We start from the raw sequence: 22,394 nt of genomic DNA, 5'->3' as shown, positions 1-22,394 counted from the left end.
AGCCAGTTTGAATGCAATGAGCATTCACATAATTTCTCTAAACCAGTGACTTTACATGAATGCGTTCTGGCCCCACTTTCTTTTCATTTGAAATTATGAGAAATTCCTCACATGTGATAAACTCCATTGGGAAAAGAGTCAGGCAAGGCTGCATTCTATCAACCTATTTGTTCAAATTACATGCAGAAAATATCATATGAAGAGCAGTTTTAGACTAAGAAAAAGGAGGACTGAAGATTGGAGGAAGGAATATAAACAATCTAAGATTTGCAGACAACACTGTACTACTAGCAGAAAACATCATAAACTTGGTACAATTATTAAGAAGAATTAAAGCACAAAAGCAGGCTTAATGATGAACTTTAAAAAAAATAGAAATAATGACTAGAGGATTTACATAAATTCAATCTAGACAATGAAGAAATAGAAATACTCAAAGATTTCCCATACCTTGGATCCATCACTGACCAGAATGCACTCTCCTTCCTAGAGAGTGCAGTCAATAAATCAGAAAAAGTACTGTGATGAGCAGCTATGAAAGAACTAGACAAAACCCTAAAGTGCAAAGATATAAAATTCAGCACTAAAGTAGGATAGTCCAAGCCCTTATTCTCCCCATGCAAGAGATGGATAGTGAAAAAAACAGAAAGAAAATCAACGCATTTGAGATGTGGTGCTGGAGAAGAGTGCTAAGAATATCATGGACAGTCAGAAAGTCAAACAAATGGGGACTAAAGCAGGTTAGGCTGGAGCTCTCCTTAGAACTCAAGAAATGCAAACTGAGGTTGTCATACTTTGGCAACATCATAAAAAGACATGGCTCACTGGAAAATGCTAAGAAAGGAGGAGGGTAGTAGAAAGAGAGGAAGACGGATGGATTCAGTCAAGGAGACCATGGTCCTGAGCCTGCAGGACCTGAGACGGCAGCTGAGAACAAGGGAGGCTCAGAGGTATCTCACACATGGGGTCACCATGAGTCAAAGTTGACTCAGGGGCAGTTAACAACAAAAATATATGGTATTTACCAATATGGTGGGCCCTTGGTATCTGCTGGAGTTTGGTTCCAGAATTCCCCATGGATACCAAAATCTGTGGATGCTCAAGTCCCATTAAATACAATGGTAAAGTAAAATAGTGTCCCTTATATAAAATAGCAAATTCAGTGTTTGCTTTTTGGAATGTGTATAGTTTAAAAATATTTTGAAGCTGTGTATACGTGAATCCATGGATAAAAAAATCCATGGATATGGAGGTCTGACTGTACTAGATATTTTGTTACTCAAATTGATTTGTAAGACATTTGAAGCCAAAACTAGATATTCTTCAACCCACTCGTTTCTCAAACATCTTGCAAGATACTATTTTTGTAGGTTTCCCACAGGTATTTCATGTGGCTTTCATTACTCAAAAAAGTTCAAAATGTTCCTGGGATGTAAGTATGTGATGCAGATTGCATTTTGTTGGCCAGCTAACAAGGCTGATGTTACATGTGGTAGGTATTCTTTCAAGGCTGTGATATAGCTTCAATATACTGGGTGAGCAAAGAATGTAATGTAATAGAACAGAAGTGAAGATACTTTTCAGCATGAGGGCCATATCTTGGAATGGAAATGGCTGGGTTTGAAACACATCATCTCTCTGCAACCTGATGCCCTTTCTATGTTTTGGACTTCAGATCCCATGATCATTCACCACTTGCCATATTAGTTTGGGCTGATGGGAGCTGCAGCACAAAATATCTAAAGGTCACCAGTTGAGAAAGCCTGATATTCCAGTCCTAAGCATGGTGGATATATTCTGTACTGAGTGAAGTTTCTAAGACATCTTCCAGGGCAGTCTTATATGTAACACATTGCAGTAAGCCAGCCACAAGGTTATCAGAGCATAGAGCATAATATGGCTAGGTTGCTTTGTCCAGAAACAGCTACAGCTGATGCACTAACTACAGGTAGTGAAACTGCTTAGCCTGAGCTAGACTATAATATGTGCTGCCAGACACAAGGTTATCAGAGCATAGATCACAATGTGGCAGACTACTCTGTTCAGAAACAGCCACAATTGATGAATTAGCCATAAGTAGTGAAACTGATAATCCCAAGCTAGACTACAACATATGCTTTCAGATCACGGCCTGAGACCAGCATACAGCTCTCGCCCCCCATTGATGTTCAGATATGGCACTGCTATACTGATATGAAGGAATTGGAAGATTATCTTAAAGGAGCTAAAGCACAAAAAGATGGTCCCAACAATGTTTTGTGGGGGGGGGCACACATACTCTGGGTAATGCTTACAAATGTGAAGCAGTAAAAAAAATGAAAACAACAAATAATTTACTTATTAGTTAGTTATGGGAAAGTGTTTTCTAGAAGCCAGATTAATCATCCTGCAGAGAAAGGTCTATTTTATGCATTGATAATGGAGAATCATTTTGCACATTATCCAGAAGTGCCAAAAAGTGGAGTTGAGAATGACTCATTTCTAGGTATCATATGGAAGAAGAATATTCCAAGCTTCTAGGTATAATATGGAGAAAGGATATGAGCACGTCTCCAGGTCCTACAACCAAGATATGGATTTTGCTAATGTATTGACATGTAAGCAGTACGCTTTCATCTTGACACAATAGAGACGCACACAGGTTTTCTGCCACTGTTGTTCCATGCATTTTAACTCAGTCCTTAGGAATCATCCACTTGTCTGTGCGTCTTCAGAAAATTGGGTTCATCAACCCTATGCAAGGTCGTTTTTCCAGATACATTAAACTATTCCACTGTACTCACAAGGTTTTTTTTAAATTAAATTTTATTATGTTAAAATATTAAGACACACAAACACACACGTATACATAGACACATTATACACCTTACAAACAGACCTTAGATATAAATAATATAAACATACCTTACAAACATATCAAACAAATACCAGATGTCAACAACAATACCAAAAAAACCCCAAACCTTCCTGAACTCTAATAAAGTCATAACCTTTAGCAAACATCAACCATTCCTATCTTACCTCAGGTTACAGAAGACCCCTCTACATATGCATATGTATACAAATTTAAATTCCTTAACCTATCTGTGCTCTAATGAAAATCTTCTTTATTGCCCATAACCCCCCTTTTACTTAGATATCGATATAAAGGTTCCCAAGTTCTGCTATATTTTTCCCAGTCTTGCCCTCTTATGAAACAGGTAAGCTTATCCATTTGTACCAAGTCCCTTAACTTAGTCAGTGTTTGGACATTTTAATACTTTCCATTTCCCGGCACAGACAATCCTTGCACTCGTTGTCATATAAAATAACAATTTACCATAACAACATTCTATGTCCTCACTTTCACACATGCTTAACAAGTAACATCTTGAATCTATCAGCATTCTGCATTGAAGGATTTCTGTAACAGCCCCATGAATCACTTTTCAATATTTCTTTGCCACTTGCAGTTCCACCAAGTGTGGTAAAATGTACCAACTTCCTGGTTACACTTCCAGCATCAGTTAGATACTCCTTTATACATCCTGGCTAATTTAGCCGGGGTCAAATACCACCTAAACTGCATCTTAAAGAAGTTTTCTTTTAACTTCTAGCTAAGGGTGTATTTCAGTCTTCTATTCCAAAATGTTTCCCATTAACAAATATTATACTTTACATCTTGTGACCACTTAATCATTTGTTCTTTGATAACCTCCTCTTCCATTTCAATCTCCAAGTGATGTTTGTAAAATAAAGCAATTTTATGCAGATTTCCTGAACTTAATATATCTTCAAATTTAGTATCTACAGCTTTCACTCCTATCAACTTATCACCTGCTAGGAATCTTTCTTTAAGTTGTCTATAAAGTAGCTATCCACACGAGTAATCTTCTTTTATCAATTCATCCAATTTCATAAATTCTAACTTCTGACTTCCTGAGGTCTTTACTGCCAGGTCTGCATACATGATCCTTCTATCATATGCTATTACCTCACCTCTATGGAAAGCTTCATGGATAGAGACCCATTCAGGTAACCATGGGCACAGCCTTGGTTTGTATTTTTGCCACACTCTCATTAGAGACTTTCTAACAAAATGGTTCAGGAAATCTTTATGTACCCTCCACTTCTCATAGAACATGTAGCCGTGCCAACCAAACTAAGGTCTGTTTCTTCAAGGCACAGTACTCTTTTGTCTTTCAAATGAAACCAATCTAATCTCACAAGATTTTTTAAAACTTCTTTAAAGCAATCAGTCTCTAGGCATGAAACTATTTAGAACTAATAGTTTAGTCTACTAATACTATTCACTACACATATTTGCTGTAGCCATGAGTGCCTTCAAACTGTTCCTATGTCTTAATTTTCACATGAAAAACTTGTTTGTATATTCAGGTTCCCTAGTACAGGGAGCCCACACCATACGCGGGCTCATTATAGGCGGCTTCCAGCTTAGACGGAAGCTGTCAGGAGAGTGAGAGTGGCGTGCGCACTCATGGCGCATGCACATGGCCACACAGTATGCACAAGCCCCATTATATCTAATGGGGCTCAAGCATACGCATTTTTTGCCTTTTGCGGGGGGGGGGCAGCGGGGGGCGGAACAGATCCCCTGTGTAAGGCAAGGCCAGACTGTATAAATACCTAGAACTGCTGAGCAGACAGAGCACTTGTGCTTCAAGATAGATTAGTCATTTTGCTGTGTTTCACAGCATTTTTAGCATCTCCTAAATCAAATATCTCAGCAAGAGAATTTCTGAAACATTATAACCTGTGAATTAATTATGATGATAATATCTCCTGAACTTACTTCACTTTCTTTACAGGAAATTTGGAATTGCATTTTGTGTGTGGTGGATAGGAAACCATTTGCATGGACAAATAAAAAAACCCAACAACCCCAGTTTAATTAAAAGCTATGTTTGGCAGACCCAGAACTTAGAAAAAGATAGCATTTTCTCAGTAACAAGAAAAGTATTTGTTTTTCAAGTTCTGGTTAGAAATCACATTCAGCCTTGTTCTCTTCCATTTGATTCAGAAAGTTTATTAAGCCAGGCAAACTCACCTGCCTCCTTCTACCACAGTTCCAATTTCTCAACAACTTAATATGCATGAAATAGAAAGAGTATTATTTTGGTCTGTTTGCCATCTTTCCTTTGCTAACCCTAAATTTCCCTGAATTTTAGATTGCTGTCCTTTCCTTTTGATGAGTTGTTATTAAACATTCTTAATGAGACCTGATGTAACTATACCCACCTTCTCATTTGTTCACTTCTCGTCCTGAAACAAAACAGGGTTATATATTCCTCTTGAGACATGGGAGTTTATCAGACAGGGGGAATTGGAAGTATAATCCGATGGCAATCTGAATGCAATCATGTGGTTTCACGTTATTGCGTGATAGACTGCTACATATAAATTCGGGCAATGGCATGCTATTTTTGGACAATGGGAGCCAGTTCGAATGCAATGCATATTCACGTAATTGCGCGAAACTAGCGACTTTAAGTGAATGCATTTTGGCCCCACTTTCTTTTCATTCGAATTTAAGAGAAATTCTTCCCATTTGATAAACTCCATGGAGTGAAGCAGGAACTGATCTAGCAAAGAAAAAGGAGGGCCAATCTTCTGCCTAAGAAATGTTTCTGAACTGTTTCCTGTGAGTTGGCCTAATAACCAGGGCCAGCCCATGTCATTTTGCCACCTGAGACAGGATAGCAAATGGAGGCATCTGCTCAAGAAAAAGTGCACAATACCTAATGCTAGGCCAGTTATTCTAGCACCAGAAACAGAAAAGTCTACAAGTATTTTTCAGTGGGAGCAAAAATAGAATAATATAAATTGAACTACAATTTGCTACCTTTTCATGCCAGATTAACCCAACAGTAAAAATCAAGGCTTTTTTTTTTTACTGTCCTGATTGTTTTGTTTGTTAAAAAAAAACCTGGAGTACTAATCAACCATTTGGATGAGGTGGCCATGGAATGCCTACATTGTAGGCCTAGTATTGCATGGATTTGGGATCAAAACATTGCCATTGCAATAGAAGATGGCAAAGTGTAGCCCTGGGCCACATGCAGCCCTGGAGATCCCCCAGACCCCCCAGAATCTCCATGCAAAAAACATTTTTTTTAAAAAATGGGCTGATTTTTTTTACTCCAAACTGGCCAAAATCATCTAAAACCACCTAGAAATGTAGGAGTTTGGTTCTCCTATTCTTTCAAATCTCCCTAAATCATAAAAAAAAAACAAAAAAACAAAAAAACAATCACCTCTAAATCAGTTAAAATAGCAGCCTGAAGTCATGGACGAAGGCTAACCATTTGGTTTTTGTATAATCCCACATGAGGGTTTAGCCATTATTTCATCCCATTCTTAAAACTAGTAATGCAAACAGAAATAGTGAGCAATGTATCAATTATACATACTTCTAGCTGCAGTGATTTCTTGCTGGAGAACACATATGTACAGCTGAAGCGTCAGCTGAGGCGCAGAGCCTAGGAAAGCTTGGATCACTGATGCTCGACTAAATGCAGATCTGTGTGTAAAGAGCTTGCCCTCTGCCTGGCCCACTTCCTTTTCAATTTCTTCTGAGTGCCCATCTTTTGGCATCTGCCGCTTCTTGGTGATGCTGACATAAGGCTCTTCCACTCGGCCTGCACGAAAGTAAATGCAGAAGACTTCCACACATCTGGTGAAAAATAAACAACAGAAGCCATAGCACATGATCTGTTTTTAAATTGCATTGTCACTCTATGCTATCTCTCATCAGCCAGAAGTTAATTTCTCCAGCTGCAATTTAGGCATGGCTCTGCTCCCACTGGCTGCAGATATATGGACTTTCCAGAGCACATTACCCAAAACATTTTCTTGCCTGAAGCAAAGAACAAAATGGTACCCCCTCCCAGCATCATTTACTATATCTGAAGACAGCAGATTGATTATCTGCTGCTTTTCCATAATAAGAGGAAAGACATATATTTTCTGCTACTCTATAATATTCTACACCATAATTAAAGGCATTATTTTTAAAAGACTCTCTTTTTTTGTCTGTCTGGCGGGTTATAGACCACCGAAAAGCGGCGGTCTGGCTCCGCCGCTGCTTGCAGCGTCCAGGAGATGCAGCCTTTAAACGGTGCGACTCCCGGACGCTGCAGAGAAGGAGCGTGGAAATCGCGCTCCTTCTTGGGCCCCGGAAGAGGTGCCGGAAGTGCCAAAGGGCGCACTCGCGGTGTCACTTCCGGTGCGCCACATGTCCGTTACGTCAATATGGCGGCCCCCATGTGGAAGGGGTGCTGCTATATTGTACGTATTCCATACGTACTAGGGTTAGGGGGGTGCGGAAGCACTGCCCCTTCCTAACCCTAATACGTATGGAATACGTATTTTTTGGCGGTGTGTAACCCACCACAGTCTGTTTTGCTGCAACAAACTACAAATGCATTTACACTACACAGTTATGGCAGGTTTATACCACTCTTAAATGTCATGGCTCCATCCTACAAAATTCCATGATTTATAGTTGGCAGGGTATTTAGAACTGCCATGTAGTGTTCTAGTGCTCTAGTTCAGGGTAGTACACTAAAGCTCCCTAGTAAAGATTTCTAGGTACCTTTCCAATAGGACTCTAAGGATTCATTAGGGCAGAGACATGGCAGTTAGAATGGTTAAAACTGATTAGTAGAAATTCACCCTAATTATTGCTGCTGTGATTGTGTGCCTTCAAGACATTTATGGCAACCCTAACACAAACCTGTTGTGGCGTTTGCTTGGCAAAATTTGTTCAGAGGAGCTTTGTCATTACCTCCTCCTGAAACTGAGAGCATGTGACCTTGTCATTACCTCCCTCTGAAACTGAGAGCAGTGGATTTCACGGCTGAGCTGGGAATCAAACCCTGGTCTCCAGAGTCATAGTCCAACACTCAAACAACTATGCCACACTAAGGGGCGAAACTGATGGCATCTGTGTGGCAGCTTCCAGGCAGCTTGGGGGCATGTCATTTAGACAACACATGCCTCTGAGCTGGCAGGAAGCCGCCATAAAACTGCCCACCTGAGCATATGGCGGGCATGTTTGCGGCACTCTGGTGGCGCAGCATTTATATGCCACATACCGCATAGACATTGTAAAGCCGCGACAGCAGCAAAAAAGCTGGTTTTTTGCTGGCTCAAAAAGGTATGGCTTTCTGACACTTCTTTTTGGGCTAGCAAAAAGCTGAACTGGGGCCATGGCGTGTGGTTGCCGTGGTTCCAATCTGGTGCCATCTGTTTTGGCCCTGACTCTCACTCCCTTACAAATCTTTCCCACTCTTAATACAGAAGGTTGAACATGTGGATGGTTATGTGACCTTTCTTATTCTTCTATTACAGAGGGGGGAGGAAGAGGTGGAGCCATGAGAAAGCAGCTTCCCTTGATCTATTTACTGCATTCACAACAGATCACAATGTATCTTAAGCTGCAACATTATAGAGTGAGGCAGATGGCCAATAAAGAGCGTCCTCTGGCTGCTCTGGGAACAATCAGGCTGGGACCACAGCAATGGAATGGCATTAGCCTGAAACTCATGGGCCAAGTAAAACGCTTCCGGCCACTTTGGGGGCATGGTAGTTATATGACAAATGCCCCCAAAGCAGCCAGAAACCACACTGAGGCTGCGCTGGGGGCTAAATGCCAGATAAAAAAGGAGCAGAGATAATCTGGCTTCTGGCCGCAGCTGTTTTAGGACTGCGGGTGGCCCACTTTGGAAGCGGACCATGTGGTTGCTACAGTCCCAGCCCAATCATGGCAAGTATGCTTCTGCTTCGCACTGTCAACTCCTTTTCCATATGTTCCTTTGGACCGGAGCCTGGCCTTGGTGCAGTTTCTGGCCATTTGGGGGTTGCGGCGTGTGTTATGTAAACGCCATGCATCCAAAGCGGCTGCAAGCTGCTTTGTTTGGCACACTATCACCAACTTTATTTATATCTGTTTCCAAATTAAAAAATAAAATAAATGCATTAACTAAAACAAACAGAAGATTAACATTAAAACAGATTAAAATGTGAACAACATTCAAAGCTATTTAAAATAGACAAAAGAATAAAAAAGCTAATCAAAACAATACAGCATCCTCTTAAAAGATCTTTCTTTAAAACCTTCAGTGCTTTAAAGTCTGTCAGTAGAAGAACAGCAAGGAGGGGGCCATTCTCACCTCTCTAGGAAAGGATTTCCAGAGCCTGGGGTAGACACCAAGAAGACCCTGTCTCCCATTCCCACCAACTGCACTTGGGAAAGTGGTATTAACTGAGGCAAGAGATTCTCCTGAGCATCTCAAAACATAGGTAGCCTTATGCAAGGAGATATAATCCAGGGACGTAGCCAAGGGGGGTCCGGACCCCCCCCCCTTCCATTAGAAAAACGAATGGTGTGTGATGCTGCGCCGCTGCACCCAAGCCCCATTATAATGGTGGCACTTAGTCTGGACCCCCCCCCCCCTTCCTAAAATCCTAGCTACATCCCTGTATAATCCTCAACACTATAGATACCTACAGTGACTAAGCAGAGCTTAGAAAAATCATTTTTGGACTCCAAATCCCACCACTATACTGTCGGGGGTGGGTGGGTTCAGTAACCTGTAGTCCACAAAAGCAACTTTCCAAACTATGGCTGTAACTCCAATTGAATTCAATGGAATTTAGAAGTGTATGGTTATGATCTTGGCCACAGTTAAAGATACATGTTGTACATGAATATCTAGTTAACTATAGATAATAATTAGAAAGTTTTCAAAGCACAGTGCCCCATGCATGACCTGCCACAATAATCCTAGATGGTGCCTAGTGATCTTCAACTATTTTGTCTGGTAGAGCTGGAAGGCTTTTCAAATTCCTCTTCTGCTAGACTTGCCACAAAGACTAGATTTAGGCCAGATATATCAGGCCTAATTATTGAGGGAGCATCTGATTTCATTTTAGAAAGATTAATTATCTAGAGGTGTAGGATAGAGAAAAGATTACAGCTTGTGTAGAATACAACTATAAGTTATTATCACCATCAAAATAACTTGTTTTATGCTCCACGGTGATATGATGTCATTGGATCTGCAAGAGCACCATAAACAAATCTCATCTGGGTCGTTATCACACATGGGATATGCCCCCATCCCAAGGAAATGCCAAGCAGGGCCAATTCAAAATAAGCCGAGTTACGTGATTAATTCTCATACGTGAAGACCGAAATTGTGGTCATTCCCAAGGCAAAGCAGAGCGAGCGCAAAATAAATGATCACAACAGCACATACCATGCGGATTCCCCAATTCGAATTGGGATCCTTGCGCATGCCCAGTGGGGTTCTGAACACTGCCGGGGTGAAGAAGGGAGCTGCTTCCTGTTTCCTGTGTTTTGTTTCGCGTGAATGCAGGCTCCATGTGAAATATAGATGTGGCCATATATATATATATATATCAGTGGGCGCAGGCACTTTGTCTATGCATATTATTAGTGCACTTTATGTATGTATATCTGCACATATAGATGGAAGCACCTATGCGCATATATATATATATATATATATATGTGTGTGTGTGTGTGTATGTGTGTGCATCCATCTATATGCACAGATGTGCAACCAGGAAAAGTGTCAGCAAGTATGCCACTATATGCTCCAAGCACATGTAGTTGTAAATAGAATGTGTGTGCTTAAGCTCCTCAAGGTGCATATATGTGTGTGTGTGTGTGTGTGTGTGTGTGTGTATAACAATGTATATATGTACGCACACACACACACACACACACCTTCCCTCATGGTGTGCCATGGGCATGGGCATGTATATATATGCACACATACATATATATGTATATACGTATACATGTATAAATGTATATGTATAGACATATATATGTACGTGTATATATACATATTTATATCTGTATGTATATGCATGTATATGTACGAGTATGTATATGCATATGTACACGTATATATATGTGTGTGTGCATGTGCACATGCATACATCGCTCCTACATATATCGCAAACATGACATGTGTTGGCAAAATAAGTCACCTCCCTCCCCATCACATCGGCTGGGCAATGCACCCGGGGAGATCAGAATATGACTACCCAAAGGAAACTCTTATTTGCAGATCTTTGGGGGGGGGGGGGGGGGCGGCGGCGGGAGGCACAAACCATACACTGCTCTGTTCACATTAAAACGAGCACATATGCATTTAGCTCTCTGCCCATACCATTGAAAAAATCTGCTTTTCCCCCTCGCCAGCACTAGAAGTGGAAAGACTTGCAGAAGCAAACTAGAAGCAAGATTGCAGCAAAACTTCATGGGAATTGTAGTACCTTTCTAGGTTGGGGGGGGAATACGAGGACTGAAGCAAACATGCATTCCACACCAATACAACTTCAAACTGAATGCGAATCAGCCTGGGAGAAGGATTAATGAATTCGGTCGTTCACCGAATTTAGCTATTCCAGGGCTGACATTGGATCAGCCTTGGAATGACAGCGATTGCGTGTGATAATCTCTCGCACATTAACGTGAATACCCATGATTGACTCCGGGATGACTTTGGAAGAGACTGGAAGTTTTCATCGTGTGATAATGGCCCTAGTAGTCACAGAAGGGATTGAGAAAAAGTCAGCAAAGAAAATGAATTCTTACATCCTACTGACTTTCCATTTTCACACATTTAGCATTCTGTGCCCATTGAGCAAGTTCAGTTTCCCTCATTGGGCTCCTTTTGTGTTACCCCCCTTATTGTTCTTTACATTTTTTGGACTGGTCCCAGTTTACCTAGGGCTAATTGTAATTGCTATAACCCCAACTCAAGATGAGCCACTGAACCAACTGGTGAATGGTAAATCAAAACATATGTAAAGCTAACTGAATGAACAGGTATAATCTAACTGGGACTAGCAATTTGATTTGCAGGCCTTCAGATCTGTAGATACACATCCCTCTTTTACTTGTGCCTTTTTGATTGCACAAAGATCCAGACTTTGAAAATGAGTCTGCTGTTAGACTACAAGGCGCAAGATGGGATAGGAATAGTGTTGTTGTGTGCCTACAAGTAATTTCTGATTTATGGTGACCCCAATGTCACTTATCACTTGCGTTTCTTGGCAAGATTTGTTTGTGGGAGTGTGCTGCCTTTGCCTTTCTCTCAGGTTGAGAGAGTATGACTTGCCAAAGGTCACCCAGTGAGTTTCCATGGCTGAATAGGGATTCAAACCCTGGTCTCCAGAGTAGTAGTCCAATGCTAAAACCACTCTACTATGCTGGGTTCGAGAAATAACTATGAGAAAGCTAGTTTTACTGAGTCAGAGAACTGCATAATCTAGGTTAGTACTTGGTCAGTACTAATTCTCAAAAGCTTTGGTCTTCTTACACACGTGGCTGGACTTCAGTTTCCATAACTCCTGACCACTGACCATACTGGCTGGAGCTTCTGGGAGACCCAGTCCAACAACATGATTTGGCAGGAGGCTGAGAACTACTAATTTTTATTGACTGGAAACAGCTTGAAAGAGTTCAAGACAGTATCGCTAGAAAGACACTGGAGATTGAATCTAGGACATCTGTATGCAAAGCCTATAAACTTTCTAACATGGGCCTTTTCGGGCATTTGGGGAAATATTATAATGTAGAAACCAGATTTGACAGACTAATATGATCACAGTGTGATTTTATTCACATCTGTTCACAAGAAAGTCTCACCGAGTTTAGAGGGAATTATTCTAAATACATATAGGAGTCTTAATTCCAAACTTCAAAAAGATGACACTAGGTGGACACTTAACATTCCTCAACAAATTTAAAGGCTTCAAGGAACCCAAAGAACTGATGTTAATTTGAACTCCTTCCCCTTCTCATTTACACTCAAGAGTTTTGAAATGTTACAGTACTTTTTTTGGACTATAAATTCAAAAATCCCTCCATGAAGGCTGGGATAATCTACATTACACAACTGTAGCAGTTTGATAGCACTCTAAGTGCATGCCTCTATTCTATGGAATCCTGGGATTTGTAGTTTGGTGAGATAGAGTGTTCTAGTGCAGCAGCACTAAAGCTCTGTGGCAGAAAATTCTAATTACCCTCCAAAACTAAAAATCCCAGGATGCCAATGGACTGTGATATGGCATTTATAATGGTATCACACTGCTATAACTATGTTATGTAGGTATTGCCCTGGAAAATCACTACAGTTTAGACAATGCTGTGGTTGAAAGATCATTGGTGTGATTCTTTTATAAAAAAAAGCTTTTAATGGTTGCTAATGTTTAGCACAGTGGCATCCGGCTCACTTATACTAACGTACCGATGCTTTTAGAGGGAGAAGAAACCACTGTTATGATTCAGTCTTAAAGAAACAACTGAAATATCCTCATCTTTTTAGTTTAGCTGTTCCATGTTGGGATCTCTTCCTTTGTTGAAGAGTGGTAATGTTCAGGTGAGCACACTTAGCTAGGAGAATTTATTTCCCAGTGTTTAAGTAATCTTTTATTTATCAACAGAGTTATCCATTCTGATGCCAAGCTTCAGCCCATTTATTCCCTTGGCTGTATCCACACTGCATAAATCATCCAGCTTGGCACTGCTTTAACTGTCATGGCTCCATGCTATGGAACTCTGGGAATGCTAGTTCTGTGAGACATTTAGCCTGCACTGTCAGAGAGGTCTGGTGCCACAACAAACTACAATTCCAAGAATTCCATAGGACAGAGCCATGGCAGTTTAAGTGGTATCAAACTGTGTTATTTCTGCAGTGTGGATACCTCCATAGTATAAAAATTGACCAGTTTTCTCCTATGTAGGAAGCAGGACAGGTCATAGCACATACCATTTGGCAAAAATCAGCAGATGGACAGACCTGATGTTGGTAGGTCCTGCAATAGTCTTGCTTTTGCAAGTCTCAGGTCTAATCTGAAGACGATTATCTGGACTCATTTCAAACTGGCTTCAGGGCAGGATACAGAGTTGAGACTGCCATGGTTGCTTTGGTCGATGATCTCCATCTGGGCACTGACAGAGGAAGTGTGACCAAGCTGGTGCTCTTGGACATCTCAGCGGTCTTCGATACCATCGACCACAGTATCCTTCTGAAACTCCTGAGGGAATTGGGAACTGGAGGCTCTGCTTTACAGTGGTTCCGTTCCTACCTCTTGGGCAGATTCCAGATGGTGATGCTGCGGGACAGCTGCTCCTCAAAAAGAGAGCTGACATCTGGTGTCCCTCGGAGTGCCATTCTGTCCCCCATGCTGTTTAACATTTACATGAAGCTGCTGGGTGAGATCATCCAGAGACATGGGGCGCGGTGTTATCAGTACGCTGATGACACCCAGATTTATCTCTCTATTTCTCCGACTACAATAGTGACTAAGGGTGGCATCTCTCCTCTGGATGCCTGTCTTCGGTCAGTAATGGGCTGGATGAGGGAAAACAAACTCAAGTTAAATCCAGAGAAAACAGAGGTACTTGTGATAGGACTGGGGAGGGAGATTTGTCAACCAGTCCTGGACGGGGTCACACTTCCCCTATAGCACAAAATTCGCAGTCTTGGAGTATTCCTGGACTCATCACAACAGTTGTCATCTCAAGTAGATGCGATGGCCAGGAGTGCTTGGTACCAACTTTGGTTGATATGCCAACTGTGCCCCTACTTGGACCAAAAGGACCTTGAAACAGTGGTACACGCACTGGTAATCTCTCGTTTAGATTTCTGTAATGTGCTCTACTTGGGGCTACCCTTCTACCAAGTTTGGAAGCTTCAACTGATTCAAAATGCAGCAGCCAGATTGGTCACTGGCACTTCAAGGTTTGACCACATAACACCAGGGTTAAAATCTCTCCACTGGCTGCCAATTAGCTTCCGGGCGCAATTACCTTTAAAGCCCTACATGGCTTGGGCCTGAGCTACTTGCGGGAATGCCTCTCTCTACATAATCCGCCCCACACACTCAGAACATCAGGGAAGAATTTGTTGGAACACTGTAATTCCCGATTAACCACAACTTCCCACAGAGCATTTACTGCTGCGGCCCCTAAACTAGGAATAGTATACTGGAGGAGATCCATCTCATTACCAAGGAGAAGGTACTTAAGACGGATCTCTTCTGGCGGTCTTTCCCATCAGATTTGATATAGAGACGGTGATTAAGACCCCACCCTAGTCATGATGGCATAAGATTTGATGTTTGGAGATTTTAACAAACTAATAGGGATGTATAATTCAGTATTAGTATTTTATTGATCACTTAAATTGTATTGTATCATTTTAATGTTGTAATCCTGCTTCGATCCTTGGAAGAGGCAGGACATATAAATAAATTATTATTATTATTATTATTATTATTATTATTAATCTTCACTGCATAAATAATGCAGTTTGCCCTTGCTTAATGTTATGGAATTATGGGATTTGTAGTTTCTTATGGCACCTCTGCTCTCTGATTGAGAAGGCTAAATACCTCACAAAACTATAAATCCCACAATTCAATTGCATTGAGCCATGGCAGTTAAAACAATGTCAAACTGCATTACTTCTACAGCGCAGATTAAACCTCAGTCTCTTTTTCCTTCCTTCCTAGTTTGGTGTTTGGCTTATATCTTAGGCTACACATTAACAAACTAAAGAATTTATTTAGTTAGGCTTCTTGACCCAGAAAGATAATGTGACAACACTCTATGACTGATTTGACTTATAACCCACCTTTCTAGGCAAAACAACAAAAACAACACCTCCCAGTCAATAAGGTTTATGATATCATAATACACAGTAAGCTATGAGAGAGGAATGCAAAAATAAAATAAAATAAAATAGGTATGAAAACTAGTAACAGTAGAGCAAAATATTATTTACAGGAGAAATAATGAAACTTTGAAAGCCTGATTAAAAACAAACAGCAGAAGTGCCAGTATTCTATATTCTGGGTGCCACAGCAAAGAAGGCCCTGTTCTTCTCCCCCATTTCTTAGAGAAGGAGAACCTCAGAGGCAAAGCAGTACTTTCAAGAAGGCTGTTATGAGAGGAGGCAATGATTTACTCTGGCCCCATACTATTGCTCGCTTTAAAGGCTACTGCCCACATCTCAAAGTAAGCTTGAAAAGAAAGTGTCAGACAGTGAAGTTTAAATGATGAAATTGGGACAACACTATCCACTCTACTAGTCTCTGGTACTAATTTGGGAGCAACATGTTGCTGTTGTTGCCTTCAAGTCATTTCAGACTTATGCCGACCCTAAGGCAAACCTATCATGAGGTTGTCCTGGCAGGATTTGTTCAGGGTGTGGGGGCAGGGACGTAGCCAGGATTTTAGGAAGGGGGGGGGGTCCAGACTAAGTGCCACCATTATAATGGGGCTTGTGTGCGGCGGCGCAGCAGCACACACCATTCATTTTTCTATTGGAAGGGGGGGGGTCCGGACCCCAAGATCCCCCCCCCTTGGCTACATCCCTGGTGGGGGAAGATTGCCTTTGCCTTCCTCTGAGGCTGAGAGAGTATGACTTGACCAAGGTCACCCTTTAAGTTTCCATGCTGGAGCAGAGATTCAATCCCTGGTCTCCAGAGTCAGTGTTCAATGCTCAAACCACTATACACAGTACTATGCTAGGAGCAACACTGAATGAAGACTGCAGATCATATTGGTAACATTTCTTTAGTTAGTGACAAACGAGCCCCACAGAACATCCTTTGTAACTGCTGGGTTCCATGGAATAAAGAGCATTTCTCTACTTTTGTCCCCTTAAAATAGCCTCAAATTATTTTGAGCTTTGTTATAATAAGTGTATGAGCCTTGAAACAAACAGCAAGGCTTATAAAAAATAAGGAGTATGAGCCTTGAAAGTAATAAATTGCCAAACTGGCCCTTTACACCATTTCCCTAAAAACGATGAAGCATTTTCAATAGAAAGGGAAAGCAAAGAAATTCCGTCAGTATCAACATTATTATGACTGCTCAAACGTCCATGAAGAATGAAGCATTATTATAAGGGGGAAAATAACAACATGCCCCTGTGTGCTTCTCAGCATCATAAAGATCCAAATGCAAGGGAAATAAAGCCTTTTGTTTCCTAAAACCCCACACAGCATAATCCCATACATATTTATGTATAAATAAGACCCATGTAGTAAGGCACACTCCCAGGTTAGGGCTATATAATTGCAGCCTCTGTTTTCTTTTAAATCACTGCTTATCCATTTCAGGTATTTTGATAAAAACCCAAATGATCAGTGTAGTATGGATTATGCTTTTTTTAGCTCTCCCAGAGACACTCCCTGCTGACAGGTGTGTCTTTTGCACATACACAGGCCCAGGCTTCATGCCACAGTTGCATCTGGCAGGCAACAGAGCAAACCATTGACTACATCCATTTTCTAGTAGAGTCCTAGCACACAGTACAGTGGGCTGGAGTTTGGTTCTAGGAGCCATGCTGTAGATGCCAAAATCCATGGATGCTCAAGTCCCACTAGATACAATGACATAGTAAAATGGTATCCTTATATAAAATGGCAACAACAAAGTTTGCTATTTGGAATTATTATTATTATTATTATTATTATTATTAAATATTTACAAGCCTTGATCTGTAGAGGCTGAATCTGTGGATACAGGAGGGCCAACTGTGCCCTGTAAGAGATTTTGGACTTGAGCTCCTAGCATCCCAGAGTATCGGCCAACATGGCTGAGGCTTCTGGGAGCTGAAGTCCAAACTCTCTTACAGGGCAGAGTTGGCCCTCCTGTATCCTGCAGTGCTCCCCAAACTCATGGCCTCAGCCATGTTGGCCAAAGAGCACAGCCTGGGGAGCACTGCGTTAAAGGGAAAGGGCTCCAGATTTGCAGACATCTTAAAGGACGGGAGGGAGCCAAGGCTGTGTGTCCCTCCTGGCCTTTCCTTCCTCAGGGGGTTCTTTTTTCCTGACAATGGCGGGGAAGGGGGAGCGTGGGCTAGATCCAGGGGATCACCTGTCTGTCCTCCTTTTCCGGCGGGACACGCCCTCCGTCCGTCCCCACCTTCTGCCCAAAAGGGATTCTCAGCATGACCAAGAAGCATAGGTTTAGATTTCTTTGGAGGCTTTCAGTTGGTAATGCCGTTCCCCCTCCCTTCCCCCTGGAATGCCCTCCATTTTGCAATGCCTGCTCCTCCTGGGTGGTCAGGAGCCCTGGGAGGGAGGCAGGGAGGCAGCCCCCTTTTAGAAAGGAGCCCAGCCTCTGCAGAGAGAGAGAGAGAGGCTGCCTTCTTTGGCCCCAAAGAGGGGCGCTCTCCGGCGTTGCGGGGAGACCGAAGGCGCCTCTCGGGGGCCTGGGCCTTGGAGAAGGCCAGCCCCCTCAGGGCCCAGGAGGACCAGGCCCTGCTGCCCAAAGAACAGCTGCAGACGCCCCTGGAAAGATCAGCCAGGCAGGCCTTGGGAACGTCCTCCTGGGCTGCCTCCACACTGGAGAAATAGCCCGCTTTGGCGCTGGAGGAGGAGGGGGAGGAGGAGGTGTCCGGGGAAAGGAGGACGCCTCTGGGGGCCATTGAAGAAAATGACCCAATGAGTGTGAAAGCTAAGGAAGACTCCCGAGGAGGAGCCTGGAGCCCTGCTTCTTAGCCCTGCGTAAAAAGGGCAGGCGTCTGGGCATCCTCCCTCCCTCCCTCCCTCCCCGGGAGAAAAGGGGGACATGGAGGAGGCGCCTGGCCACCCTGGATGGGTGGGGGCCATGGGAGAACCATTTGGGGGCGCCCCAATGTCCGAAAAGCGCGGGCAGACTCCTCCTCCTCAGAGGAGGGGGACCCTGGCGCCCCAGCCGTGCCTCCAAAGGGGGCCCCGGAGGGAGGGAGGGAGGGAGGGAGGGACCGACCTGACGAAGGGCCCGAGCTGGAGCAGGTGGAGGAGGAGGACCAGGGGCCGGTCGCGGCTGAGGTCCCGGTGGACGAAGAGCAGGCTGCCCTGGACCAGGGCGCAGGGCAGCAGGGCGAAGAGCAGCGTCAGCGCCTGCCAGATGCCGTCCCCGGCCGAGCGGTAGGTCGAGCTCAGGTAGAGCGCGCTGGACGTCTCCGCCGCGAAGAGGAAGAGCGAGGCCAGCACCGAGGCCGGGAACTTCATCCTCCGCCTCCCCGCCCTTCCCTCCGCTGATGCTGATGCTGATGCCGATGCCGCGGGGAAGCCTCCTGCTGCCTCCGCCGCCTCCTCCTCAGGTCCAGCTCCAGGAGGAGAGACAGACAGAGAGAGAGAGAGAGAGGGAGGGCCACTAGGGGGCAGGGCCAGGGGAAGGCAGGGAGGGAGATGGACCAGTGCCCCCCTTGGCATCACCCCCCCCCACAGACACACACCCCTCCATTGACCTCCACTCCCATTTCACACCCTCCAGCATCCTTAGGGATGCTTTTTTGAAATTATTATTATTATTATTATTATATATTTTATTATATAAAAATAATTGTATTCAATATTTAAAATAACATTCAAAAACATACATACAAAAAACCCTAACAAGAACAACTGTACAAACAAGCAAAACAAACAAAACAAAATGGTACTAGCACCCTATTCTACACTAAAACAACAACAAATAGTACATAAATGCAAAACATAATGATTTAAATTACTTTTATAGTTTGCTATTCTAATACTACCTAAAAGGATCCTTTTTCATCTTTCAGCCACAGAGATGCAAATACATCCCCCTTTCCAGTCTTTTATACGATAACATAGTTTGTATAAAATAATATGTTTAGGAAAATCGATGATTTAAATGCAAAGGAAGAGTTGCTCAATTCAACCTGGGCAATACATTCAATGGTAATCAATACATATTTCTTCTGATTAAATGAGTTTTAACCCTATTTTATCTCCATAGATCTTAAGGCATTCCCATTCTTTTTCTATTCTATTTTTGGTTTTAACAATTGCCGTTAATATATCTAATAATATAATTAATGTAGCCTGCTTCTGCCCAAATGCAGGTGTTTGAGGAGCAGTGGTGTCACCCCTTTTAGGGTGTCACCTGTGGCAGACCCACACCCCCAGCACACACACCCCCAGCACACACACACACACACTCACTCAGTGAGGCCACTGCCTCGCCCCCTGGAAGCACTGCGCTGCTCTGTCCCTGGGCAGCAGGCTCCCCTTCCCTGCAATTCCTCAGGCAAAACTATCCAGTGGTTTTCTTGGCAAGGTTTGTTCAGAGGAGGTTTGCCATTGCCTACCCCTGAGGCTGAGAGGGTGTGACTTCTGGCCCAAGACTCTTGTAGCACTCAGTCACACAACATTAGCCTTCAGAGATATAGCCGTGTTCATCTGTAGAGAGATCTTGTAGCACCTTTTTTTGAGACGCCACACTGTTTGACGCCACTTGAACTGCCGGTGCCACAACAAACTGCAATGCCCAGAATTTCATCGCATGGAGCCTTGGCAGTTCAAGTGGTGTCAAACAGGGTTATCACTCCAGTGTGGATGCAGCCTTTCTGAAAGAAAGAAAGAAGTTGGCAGCACGAGCTTTTCCTTTAAGTTTCATTGATTCAGTGGATTTACTCTAGTTGGGACTATTAGATTTAGGCCGTTGAAACCACCATGACTGATTTCTCAGTCGACAACTTGGAAGGCCCCATAAAAATAATCTGTGAAGAAATATACTCTTATATATTTATTGTTTTATGTACAGCACTATGCAAATCTATAGCGCTATAGAAATAATAATAATAATAATGATGATGATGATGATGTGAAGTGAACCAAAATCATGGAATCATAATACAGAAAAAAAGTGGTTGTGATTCAGAACCATTCTGAAAATAATTGGCCTTGTTCAGATGTCATGTTGAACTATGCTGTGGTATTATGCGAATACATTTGCAAGCTTGGGTGTTCCTGTTTCACCCCTTGTCTTACAGCACATGTTCAAATATCAGAGCATTTAAGGCATAGCAGCAAGTTTTTATTTAACCTTAAGGTGCAAATTTACAAGAGTAAATGAATTTGTTGTTGTTGTTAACTGCCTCTAAGCTGATTTCAGCTCATGGTAACCCTGTGGATAAAACATCTCCAAGACTCCCTGTCCTCTACCTCTCTGCTCAGCTCCTGCAGAGTCTTAACTATCTGGTGTATGGTCTTCTACTGCCTTCCACCTTTCCTAGAATCATTGTGTTTTAAAGTGTGACCGTGTCAATTTAGTCATCTTGGCTTCCAGAGAGACTTCAGGCTCAATCTGTTTGAGAACCAATTTGTATGTCTTCTTGGAAGTCCATGTATGCTCAGTACTTTTCTCCAGCACCATGTCTCAAATTAGTTGGTTTTCTTCCCGCCAGCTACACACACACACGCACACGCACGCAGTGTCCAGCCCTCACATCTGTACATGGTGATGGGGAATACAATGGCTTGGACTATCCGTACTTTAATATTCAGATGTCTTTACATTTTATCTTGTCAAGTTCCCAGTCCTGGTCTTCTTCTGATTTTTGTTTGTAGTCTCTGTTCTGAACAGTATTTCACCCAAGGTGTAAGCAAGGTATAAGATGTAAAAATATATATATATATATATATATATATATATATATATATATAAAATTCCAACAAGCAAACCTTGATTTTGCCATTTTATATAAGGGACACAATTCTACCATGCTATTGTATTTAATAGGACTTGAACATCCAGAGATTTTGGAAGCCACAATGGGTTCTGCAGCCAAGCCCCAGTGGATACCAAGGGCCCACTGTACTTTATAGCAGAAAGCAAGTACCACAGGTGTAAGGATATTTCATTTTAGTTTTTAACTAACTTTTCTGTACAGTGGCTGAACCTGGAAAAACTGTAGTAGTGTTAATTCTGGTTTTGTTAAACCACTACATCACTAAATAAACCATAATTAAATTTAACCATTGCTTAAGACTAGCTTGTAATAACTGAATTCAGAGGTGAAAACACAAGACACTAAATCAGTCTTTACCTGATCAACAGATTCTGGATGTTGTAGTCCAGCACAATTGAAGAGCATCAGGTTAGGAAGGATTGCACAAAGCCATGGCATAGCATTATGTATAAACCAGACCATTGTTTAATAAATACAAATAACCACAAAACAGATAGTTTAGCTTTATTTGAATTAAGGCAAAATATTACACAGGTTTATATAAAGAACATGGATAGATGGAGTTTTCTTCTGTCATTGCTAAGCCAATATTTTGATCATCACTTAAAAAAACAAAAACAAAAAAAACTAGCCCACTCCATTTCTCATGCCTCTCTAGTCAGCAATATAAAACTAATACAATAAACACAGTTTGAAATATCACAGCATTTAAAACAGCAGCAAGATTTCTTTTTTATTTAACCTTTAGGTACAATTCTACAAGAGCAAATTTATCAATGATACTAAAGAGATTATACTACTTTATGGTAATGAGCAGGTATCAAAGCTGGGAATATAGACATTTATTTT

At 42.2% G+C, this 22,394-nt stretch overlaps 1 protein-coding gene across 3 annotated transcripts in view; it reads right to left on the bottom strand.

The window, feature by feature from the left end:
- The window catches only part of XK (X-linked Kx blood group antigen, Kell and VPS13A binding protein), a 35,397-nt gene extending 16,336 nt beyond the window's left edge, over nucleotides 1-19,061 (bottom strand). Inside the window, exons 1-3 of one of the 3 annotated variants that reach the window (XM_089508079.1) lie at nucleotides 18,812-18,887; nucleotides 14,134-14,399; nucleotides 6,411-6,673 (exon numbers count right to left, since the gene is read on the bottom strand). In XM_089508079.1, the coding sequence (XP_089364205.1) occupies nucleotides 6,411-6,673; nucleotides 14,134-14,243 (373 nt within the window). In that variant the 5' untranslated portion in view covers nucleotides 14,244-14,399; nucleotides 18,812-18,887. Of the gene's footprint in view, nucleotides 1-6,410; nucleotides 6,674-13,844; nucleotides 14,400-18,811 lie in introns of all 3 variants that reach the window. The other 2 variants (XM_089508080.1, XM_089508077.1) reach the window with 2 other exon arrangements.
- Nucleotides 19,062-22,394: the final 3,333 nt, after the last annotated feature.

Source organism: Sceloporus occidentalis, unplaced genomic scaffold (assembly GCF_023333645.1).
Source record: "Sceloporus occidentalis isolate IW3139 unplaced genomic scaffold, rSceOcc1.0.p SCAF_2, whole genome shotgun sequence".
Taxonomy (NCBI): Eukaryota; Metazoa; Chordata; class Lepidosauria; order Squamata; family Phrynosomatidae; genus Sceloporus; species Sceloporus occidentalis.
This window is presented reverse-complemented; position numbering and strand designations above follow the sequence as displayed.